We start from the raw sequence: 10,885 nt of genomic DNA on the forward strand, positions 1-10,885 counted from the left end.
AGGAAGTTGTTCTACACATAACGTGTATATTTAGAGCGAGTAAGTAACTTCCTTGATAAATTCTTAGAAGCGTTTAAATTTAAAGGTTCCTCATTTCTGACGATACAATGGTTCATGTGTGACAAGATTGATACTTCAATAAAAGTAGTACTGGTTCAAGCTGAAACGATTTTATTCAGCTTGGAGCAACATAGCTTCATCAACTACGGCGTCATTCAAAAAGGATGTCACGCTCATAGGGACGGACCCACCTTTCGAAAAACGTGACGTGTTGTGACAGTCTCTAAAATCGGACGTCCTTTTTTGGTACTACATTTAAAAAAAAAGTTACTTGGTATCAGGACGTTCGTAGTGTTTGATTTACCACACTAAAAAAGCGGTGTTAATTTAAATACAGAATCAAATACATCGAAAACTAAACTCATTTCTTCTGTGTGTGGTACTGGTACACTATATGATTTATGCTGCATTATCTGCTTGCAACAGTTAAAAATGATTCATATTCTGTTATGTGATCCATATAAACGTGTGCAATCGACTAATAAAAAAAGGGAAAAATACAAACTGAATCATTTGATACTCTTGTTACTGAGCATACGGTATTTTTTACGTTGCGATTTGGCAACGGACCAAATGCAACACTGGAACTCACCCACAGCGCGAGGCTATTAATAACTAAAGCTAGTCAAAAAGCAAACAAACAGAGCAAACAGCTCTTCCCTTACCCTTGATCACGTGAAGTGAAAAACAGTGAAGCAGAGACGCTGTTTCGACCTCGGGATTCAGTGGCGGTCAGCGACTAGCGTGATCTAGCCATCATCAGTTGTTTCCACTGATCCCAAGACAGCTGTAAAACATTCAATTGAACAAGTGCTGAAAGTCTACGTAAAAAGGTTGCCATCTACAGATAGAAAATTCGGACTATGAAGGAAAGCTACTTCGAAGTAAAAACCATCAGATCGTAGCAAAAACAGATCAGTTCATTCACAGAGAAAATTCGCATATCCCCGAAAATCAATTGATAAGATTAAATAAACCTTTATTCATCGTTCCTATTAATTTCTGAGTGGAACACAACGAACAGTATAGAGACGAAGTAACCAGAGTCTGGAAAAATATAAAAAATCACAAAAAATTGTGACGAATTAGTGAACCAACAATGTATTGAGTATAAACACGTAGAATTGAAATCTAAATAACATTTTTCTCAACGTGGACAAAGCACGCAAAGCCATCAAAGTCCTCAGAAATCGATTTTTCTACGGCAGTCATCGCACCATGACTTTCGTTGTGTTTTTTTGGTTCTAGAATATATTTTTCATGTTTTACTTCAATTTGTTTTTCCCTTATACGGACGTCCGTTTTGGAGGATGGACCCCGAAAATCAGAAAGCGGACATGGTGTGACATAGGATGGACCCACCTCAAAAAAATCGAAAAAAGCGTGACGTCCGAGGGGTGACTCACTTCTAGATTAAATGGATTAAATGGGTTTTAATGGATTTAATGGAATAAAAATTGGATTAAATAGGAAAAAAAGTTCATTTTACCAAATACTGTAAGTCTTAAAAATTGTTGATTTTGATCGAACCACGTACTACAACTCATACTACAATGTTAAAAAGCGAACAAATCCACTTTTAGGAGTTTTTGGTGTAAAGTGGATTAAATGGATTAAATGGATTAATTTAATACCATTTTTAACAAAAAAAAAATTGGTGGTCTTACAAAATCCGGATAAAAAAAAATCCGTCCAAAAAAAATCCGGACAGAAAAATCCGGACAATACAAAATCCGGAAGATAAAAATCCGGAATTTTGTCGGGATTAATGGAAAAAATGGAATTTAATGGAAAAAAATCATGGAAAGTAAGGTTAACATTGTATATGTGAGTACAGTTGAGTGATACTCAATGAGAAAAGTTGAATAGTGGTGAATGGTGAATCAAAAAAAGAGTAATCTTACAAAATGCGGAGACCAAAAATGCGAATTCTTTCCGGATAACTTTAATCCTCACGATGTTCTCGTACATGATATAAATAGAAATTTCTGATTGTTTTTGCCGCATACATTAATCAAGGTATTCTGTTGCGTGTTGACAGTAGGAAAATGGCGCCGCAGGCATAAAAAGGAAAAGCGGGGGTTTTAGGGGCGGCAGCCCCCTGATATAAAACGAAACTTCTGATTATTTTTGCCGTTTGAAATTTCGTATAAAATTTGACAAAAGTAATATGGGAACCGGACCTTAAAAAAATATCCGAAATAGTCATTTGTGTACCTGTTTTGGACGATTGATTTTAGGCAATTTCGCGGATTGTAGGCCGAACGAAGTGAGGTCTACAAGCGAAAGTGCCTTAAATCAACCGTCCCAAACAGGTGCACATGTGAGTTTTCATGCTTCGGGGCCGAAAATGAGGGCAATTTTTCGAATTTTCTCGGGTTTCCGACCCTCTGCATGAAAACTTACATGTGCACCTGTTTGGGACGGTTGATTTAAGGCACTTTCGCTTGTAAGCCTCACTTCGTTCGGCCTACAATCCGCGAAATTGCCTAAAATCAATCGTCCAAAACAGGTACACAAATAACCATTTCATGCAGAGGGCCGGAAACCCGAGAAAATTCGAAAAATTGCCCTCATTTTCGGCCCCGAAGCATGAAAAGAATACATAAAGCGAAAGTCAATATACATAATGCGAAAGTCGACTACATAATGTAATAGTCGACTCTTGTCAATAAGTGTACTGCGATCAAAATTGAAATAAAGCGTGCGCCAGTGCTCTTATTGAAATTAACATACGAAGTTGATACTTTTTTTTTGATACCAACATCGAAAGTTGATACTTTCGCCCTCGAAATCCGGGGCGAAAGTAAAAAAATGCAAGTTATGTGTTTGAGCGGGGAGAAAGAAAGAATACATAAAGCGAAAGTCAATATACATAATGCGAAAGTCGACTACATAATGTAATAGTCGACTCTTGTCAACAAGTGTACTGCGATCAAAATTGAAATAAAGCGTGCGCCAGTGCTCTTATTGAAATTAACATACGAAGTTGATACTTTTTTTTTGATACCAACATCGAAAGTTGATGTTTTCGCCCTCGAAATCCGGGGCGAAAGTAAAAAAATGCAAGTTATGTGTTTGAGCGGGGAGAAAGAAAGAATACATAAAGCGAAAGTCAATATACATAATGCGAAAGTCGACTACATAATGTAATAGTCGACTCTTGTCAACAAGTGTACTGCGATCAAAATTGAAATAAAGCGTGCGCCAGTGCGCTTATTGAAATTAACATACGAAGTTGATACTTTTTGTTGCTGAATGATTTGTTAGTTATTTGTTAATTTTTGTGTGTGTTGTTGTGATGGCTAAATAATTAAATTTTTTATATACCATATATATATATATATATATATATTATTGCCTTCGGCGCGGGCATCAACTCTCGCACACGGTTGAATTTTTTTACTTTCGCCCCTTGTTATTCAATGTACTATTTCGCAATTACTTTACAAATTTTTCAGGTGGGTAGCCTAATTATTTCGGTAAAACAAAAATTTTTTTTTGGATTAAATGGATATGGATTAAATGGAAGTGCGTCACCCCTCGGTGACGTCCTTTTTGTACGACGCCTACCCAGATTAACACTCATAAGTCTAATTTCGAATGGTAAGGCTGATACTTGAGACCATAACAATGGTCATGGCAACTGATTGTCCAAAGCTGGTAAGAAACAATTATTAATCAAATCACTAATGGAAACGCTATGGTTATTGTCACCTAATTGTAACACAATTTATTGTCTAGCGGCTAGATGCAGGGGTCTTGCCCGCCCATTCATACTACTACCATAATTTATCACAACCGTCTTTATCACAACGGTTCAGACAATCGTGTCCATGCCAACTACTTCTATGACAACAATTTCTTGAGCATATTGCGCATGTTACAAATGAACATTTAACATAAGCCACATAAGCCATTAGTACGACTCCAAACAAAAGAAGTAATAGATTTAAAGACTCAATGGCGCTAGACTACTGCAAATGACTAATGCAAATGACTAATGCAAATGACTCTTAGCTATGAGTAGTTAAATCTTTGAGAAGTCGTGGATCGGTTTTAACGTTTTAGATTTTTAAACCAGCAAAAGCAAGACTCTTCGAAAAGTATGAATCATTTGAGTTTCTCATTTTTGGACTTTTTCAGAATATTATTTATATTTTGACACTGATTACGATAAAATGGGAGCTCAAATTACATGAACAGACAATATCATTACTACCACTGTCCTATCCTATTATTATGATTCACTTTACAGCTTCTACTCACCGATGTCGTGCTCCCAGAGGTCACAATTATTAATTTACTGTCATATGAGGACGTGCACGCTCCTTTAATTTATTTACCATAACAAAGCATAAAATTAACAAACACAATATAAATCATCAAACTATCACAATCAAAATCGTTTTTGTCATTGTATCAAATGCAGCATTGTTCTGATTTATTACAGTCGCAACCGCCGAATCAAATAATAATATTTTCTCGCATATAGTTAAAAATTAAAAAACAATTTCGTAACAACAACAACAATAAAAAAAATCAACAAATTTTTCTATAAAAAAATAAATATTTTTTACCCGAATTTATGTGAAAACAACAACAACCCTCCCGGATTTGATTAAAACAACATAAATAATTCAACCAAAACAGCAATATAAAAAAAACCGTATTGAATCGACAATCGAGACGATATTTACTACACCGCACATCTCTCATCATTGAACAAACAAACGATCGAAAAAACGATACTTGCCATTTCGTATAATCATAAAAATTGTATCAAAAATGCGCATTTTTTTCATTCTTAAAGGCATTTTCATTTTGATGATGGTCATAAAACAAAAAAAAAAGTTCAATGCCATGAAAGTGTGACGAGTAACAAAATTCTAAATAAAATCGTGTGCACACTGAAAATGTCAATGAAAAATCATCAGGAAAGTGGAAAAAAGTTAAACAACGAAAAGCGCAGACATTTTTTTATTGTGTTGAAAATTGTATGACGAGAAAAACGAGAAGAAAAAGAAGAAAGAAAAGCGAAAAAATTGTATGCGTTGCGTATATTGTTTTAGAAGCATAAAAGGAAGTTTCAAATAAAAAAGTTTCTTTCAAAAACCACTGTAAACGCAGAAGAGAATAGGAAGAAAAGAAGCATGTTTGTGACAGCGATACTTTATGACGTTGGAAAATGCTCATAGTTTTTATCTTCTTTAGAAATAAAATTCACACTTTGTGTACCAGTTTTTTTTTAGAAACTTTGGAAAAGTATAATTGTATCGAGTGGCAAAAGAACGACATTTCTGTATGAAATAAGTTGCACTCCTTTTTTTTTCGCAAGTTCCATGATAATCTATCTTGCTTTTAGTTGCATTGTGTATCCCAGAAGTGAAATTTATTTTAGTAATATTGTGCTAACGGTCACCAGTACACGACTAACGTGTTTCTTTCATAGTAAAATCTCTATTATTTGCTGTCTCACTGCGAAAAATCGTAAGTTCAAAACAGATGCTTTTCCGATTAAGATGTTACTTTTCAAATTCGAAAGGTTCGTCTACCTATCAAGAAATACACAGCATTCTTAATAGACTACAATCGCTAAACCGAATTGGTGTGCATACGTTATTTTGCACCAGCTGGTCACATACAATTCCAAATGGGACCAGCTGGTGCAAAATAACGTATGCATACCAGTTCGGTTTAGCGATTATATAGAGCCTTTGACTGACTCTTCTGGCTCAATACCTTTTATTCTAACAACAACGCTCTAGAATAGTTCTCGAGTTCATTTCGAGACATTTCATTATCGTCATAAAGCAACGATTTATACCAAGGGTGAAAGACCCACTCATAATCGCGATCTCAATTTTCTTTTAGAAATGCCCAATCTGTTACTTCTTATGTTACAAAAATCTCATATTGATTGATAAATAGAAATTTATGCAACAAGTTGAGAAATCGGGTTGTTTTAGGGAGTTTGATAACCATATCCAAAATATGGTAATCCATAACCAAAAAGTGTATGTAAAAATCGGACGACGGATAGAGGGAATATGGCCCGGTCCATGTGTTTTTGCACATTCCGACGCATCGCACGTTTTATGGCTTTTTCGAACCGGTTTGCAATTTGTCCAGGACTTTTAACAGTTTTAGTCGTTTAGTTGACCCGCGAGCCAATAGGGCCACGTATCGCCGGTTGATCAAGTCCCTGTCAATTGATTGTGAACTGAAATTTGCTGTTGGCTCGTATGTTTTCTGATACCATAGTCGTGTTGATGGATGAAGATTGGTTTCAGTATTGCTATTCAATTTTATTCAATTTTTTTGTAGTAATTGTTGGTTTTCGTTCTAAATTTCGTCAGGTTTCATTTGAGGAATTGTCTTGCTGTTTATAATTTTTAAGAGTTTGATTGTTAATCGTTGTAATCGTTCATCATCAGTTGACAAACGTGCAGTCGATGATTATTCCAAATAAATATAAAAAAAATAAATAAATGTCGAATGACAGCTGGTTTTCCGATAGATACATTTAATACATTTTCAAATTCAAAATCAATCGACATATTCCCTCTATCGAAACAACCCAGTCGTCATATTCGCATCTCTCTGGTTTCGTCACGAGTGACAAAATGCAAAATACAGAAAAACTGAGCAACCCCTCGAACGTCACCCGAATGACGGGTGGGAAAGTCCGCTTTTCGCAGCGTAGTGCGGAAAATTCTTTTTCATAACGCAGACGAGAAAATATTTCGTTGTGAAAAACAATGTGTTTAACTCGGGAAATAAGTTGGAAATTGCATTTCCTCGCTACGCTCTGGCCACAAACAGCATCCTCGAAATACAATTTCCAACTTTTCTTCCCTAGTTGAACAAATACCTCTTACTTTATTGGCACATTTTGTTAAAAAGACCAACCAATTTATAGTTTGTCTATAAATAGTACTAGAGTTACCGCAATTATTCTTATCTTAATAAACTTGCTGAAGCATTTTTACCACATCATTTTATTACTTAGTTGAGAGTTTTTAATTTTTCAAATTCCTGCAATTTATATTTGTACACGATTTTCACAGAATATACTTTGAAAATTATATAACTCATGCCTCAGTTACAAGTATGTATAACAAAAGCTTCGTTGAAAACTTAAGAAAGCGAGGCATATATTTTACAGAAATATTATAATACTGCGAATGCATGTTTCGAGATTATGCTCACAACAACGTCAGAATTAAGAACATGTTGTAAAATAGGGAAACCCGAAAGCTAAACATTGTTGTCTTATATATAAATGTACTACGTGAACGTATCCACTCTATACAATGTAACAACAAGATTTCGATAATCTGAACCCAGCTAGGAAGCAATCATTCCATATTAACAGTTGCATATTATTCCTGCATATTATGCTTTTGTGTCTACTTCGGTGCAGCTGAGTATTGTTATTTAAGACAATCTCGGAAATGGTGTTAACGTTAACACCTGCATCTCATAGCTCCCATGATTCATCTATGAATGTATGAATTGTACAAATGTAAATGTCATTTAATCCCACTATGCATGTCATTTTGGTGTTGTTTGGTAGAACAGAAGAAGATATTTGGCATGTTAACATAGTGCACAGCTCTCTTGCTTTCTTAAATGTAATGGAATTGGCAATACTTTTGTGTTTCCTTCTTTCCATGCTCACAAATCATATTGCAGTGACTATATATTGACCTGTTGAGTAAACCGACAAAGATCACAAAGCATAAAATTAGTCTTGGACAGTTTGAGCCACTGTCCTTTGGCAATACACGTAATCGGCTTTGGTTTTCCTAATTGATTCTTGTGCTAATACCGTTCGATGTCTGGTTTATTATACTGCCATGGCAAGAGTTAAAATAGGAAACTGGAAAATTTAATGTGAACAGACATTGTGGTTGACTTTTGTCTTTTGTGTTGGATGGCAATAAGTGGACGAGTAATCCTCTTTCTACATTTATTCACCTAGATGAATTCTATTGATCAATGAAAGTTCAAATCTACATCTTCGATTGTTAAATTAAAATGAATGAAATTGCAAAATGATAATGTAATGTAAATGTAACATCGAAATGAGCTTTTTACCTCTCTTTGATTTTTTATAAGAAAATTGTACTAGTTTACAAGCTCAGAAACAGTCATCTGTTATCGACAAAAATAAGCAACGAACTCTGGCCTGTAACTATACTTTCTTATATGCCATATGTTGAAACTAATGAAGTAAAAGATTTTATACCAAACACAAGGCAATATTTAAAACAAAAGATGTCACGCATCCTTACAGGTTGTACGTACACGGTTGTACAGCCATAGAAAAATAGGAAGTCACATTATCAACATTTATGGTCCAGCTTGTTCTACATTTGAAATCCATATTACTGTCCAATGTACATACAAATAAATAAGAATCTGTGTGTATGTTTTTAACGTAAATATCCCATGCGGAACAAGTTAGATTTTATTAGCGTTGAATAGGCGACTTCTTATTTTTCTCGAACTGTTGAGTGTACAGTATTATCGAATTCGCTTTTATATTGGGTCAAAATAAAAGTTCGGAAGTACAGACGTTACACTCTGTAAAAATTTTACGTCAGATTTTCTCTAAAGACAGTATTTCTCGAAACGTTCGAATGAAAATTATTTGAAAAAAATTTCGTCGTAGTCATCTATGAACAATTAAATTCAAAAAAAAAAATAGTTTTCTAAATTTCAAAAATTGTAATAAATTCTACGTTTTTAAATTCAAACCAGACATGACGAAAATTTTTCAATTAGAATTATTCGTTCAACAAATAGAATTATGGAAAATGCCAACAACTAGACAGGAGGATGAAATTTCCATTGACGTTACCGTTTTTGACTGTAAAAGTGTTCCGATCAAACGACATGATTCTGCTGAGAGCGGTAAAAATGCCACAATGAGTCGCGGACAGAATTTCCTGTTCACACTGAATGAAATTCCTACTGACGGAAATCAAGTATTTTTCAACGTATTCCAAAATACAAACAAAAAGAAATTAGTCGGAACTGGAACAATTCCTATTAACGAACTTTTCGGCGAAGTATTTGTGGAAACTTTTAAGCAACCCGAAGTTGTGCAACCACCGGAAAAGAGTGGTCAGGACCCATCAGACGCCACAAACAAAAAAACTGACTCAAAAACTGCTCAGAATCAAAAACAAGAAAAACCGAAACAGAACGTGACCAAAAAGAATTCGAAAAAGGAAAGTTTGCAGCAACAACAACAACAAAACAAAAAGGGTCAAACTTCCGACGGAAAAGGAAATGCAGCAGCAGATAATACCACTCCAGATGAAATTCCAACGGAGAATACCACAAAGCCAAGTACTTCGGTTGCAACGTCTAAGTATTTCGATGAGCATCACATCTTAAATTTCAGTTGCTCCTCGCTTTTCTCCGATCTCAAAGCTCACCAAAGATATTTACCCCATAATCGGTACCGATTCAAATCAATGCGGAATAGTTTGCATTTTAATGAGACTGACCAGTTTCGGTAACTTTAGCGCACATCCAATACATATACACCAAAATCACAAGGAAATTATTATACAAAATATGGAAAACACAGCCCTCTATCGACGTCTACCACTTGATGAATTGAGTAAGAACTACGCTTATCTTGACCTTTATAAGTACAGTGTAGTGCAGTGTAGTTCGATCATTCCAGGAAATAATAGACATTCGGAAGATCTACGCTTCATATCTGCTTTTCCGAGTAATGCCGGAAATAAGGAGTTAATTTATAATAGGGGACCAGAGGTGAAGGACTTCAATTTCCAATGCAATGAAAAAGACATAATGAAAGACATTCTTCAAAGAGAAAATCCGTTGGTGGATCAAGTAACTAATGATTCTGCGAAGCGTTATTGCAATTTCTATTGATTACATGATTTGCTAAACAGGAAAATGTGACGGTACGAGCTCAAAAACGAGCGTGACGGTTGGAAGACCACCCAAGGCGAATAAGAGAGTGGACAGAACTGCGCAAACATTAGTCTTTCCTGTTTGAACTCCAAGCTTTTTTTGATATACAAATTGTTTCATTCCTTGCTGATTCAGAATATAATCCTTGATTAAAGGTGTAAGTATTTAGGTGAATAGTTGCACCGCGTTGTTTGTTGGAGCAATGGAGCCTCGAATTGAAATAGACTCTCATCGAGTTGATAGCACGAACAAGATTTACGTAATGCAACAAAAATAGCTCATCATTGGAAAAGTGTTTTACTCTAAGAACTTGCTGTGCCATCCTGTCTATTTCCGAAAACATATTCCATAATCTAGAAGCGTTTGAGATTAAGAAATTTTCCGAAATAAAACGAGCGCACTGGTATGTAGAAACTTCAAAACTAAACTCACTAACATAATCACCCGTAAAATAAATGATTTAATTTATCGCTTTGTCCTCAACACAAGATTAAAGATTCTAATCCTGCAAATGGAAAACTTTTCTCTGAATATAAGAAAGGGTCGTGTCTTTGTTTGCTCAGGATTAAATTGAGTGCAAATTTTAATCGCCTATTTGTTATGCTAATCAAGATAGAGGAACAGTAAAATTGATTGTTTGTGTTTTGTTTCAGTTAGTAAAAGTTAAGCTGAAGAGAGCGGTATAGTGGTTGTGGAGTAGTAGGAATATAGATTTTCCGTCACGTCATTGCCTGAAATCACGAAGTATTTCAATATTAAATAATGACTGCCTTCATCGATAATATCCGGCTGTAAATTGGGTTGTATACTATATCACAATCAATTTACGAGATTCTTCGATTTTTACACCACTGTACTGCTT

The 10,885-nt window shown here is 35.1% G+C and overlaps 1 protein-coding gene across 1 annotated transcript; it reads left to right on the forward strand.

Annotated features, from left to right (window-relative positions):
- The first annotated feature begins 8,779 nt into the window (after positions 1-8,779).
- Positions 8,780-10,296, forward strand: LOC119076969. The gene is made up of 4 exons (XM_037184061.1): positions 8,780-9,423; positions 9,479-9,700; positions 9,767-9,939; positions 10,002-10,296. The coding sequence occupies exons 1-4, from the start codon at positions 8,832-8,834 to the stop codon at positions 10,035-10,037; spliced, it is 1,023 nt and encodes a 340-aa protein (XP_037039956.1). The 5' UTR covers positions 8,780-8,831; the 3' UTR covers positions 10,038-10,296.
- Positions 10,297-10,885: the final 589 nt, after the last annotated feature.

This window comes from Bradysia coprophila, unplaced genomic scaffold (assembly GCF_014529535.1).
Source record: "Bradysia coprophila strain Holo2 unplaced genomic scaffold, BU_Bcop_v1 contig_232, whole genome shotgun sequence".
Taxonomy (NCBI): Eukaryota; Metazoa; Arthropoda; class Insecta; order Diptera; family Sciaridae; genus Bradysia; species Bradysia coprophila.

What these genes read in the sequence shown, in the direction of transcription:
- LOC119076969 (XM_037184061.1), top strand. Translation starts at nt 8,832, where the DNA reads ATGACGAAAATTTTTCAATTAGAATTATTCGTTCAACAAATAGAATTA. An exon ending in GGAGAATACCACAAAGCCAA is followed by an intron (nt 9,424 to 9,478) that starts GTACTTCGGTTG and finishes CTTAAATTTCAG; the next exon opens with TTGCTCCTCGCTTTTCTCCG. An exon ending in AAAATCCGTTGGTGGATCAA is followed by an intron (nt 9,940 to 10,001) that starts GTAACTAATGAT and finishes TTTGCTAAACAG; the next exon opens with GAAAATGTGACGGTACGAGC.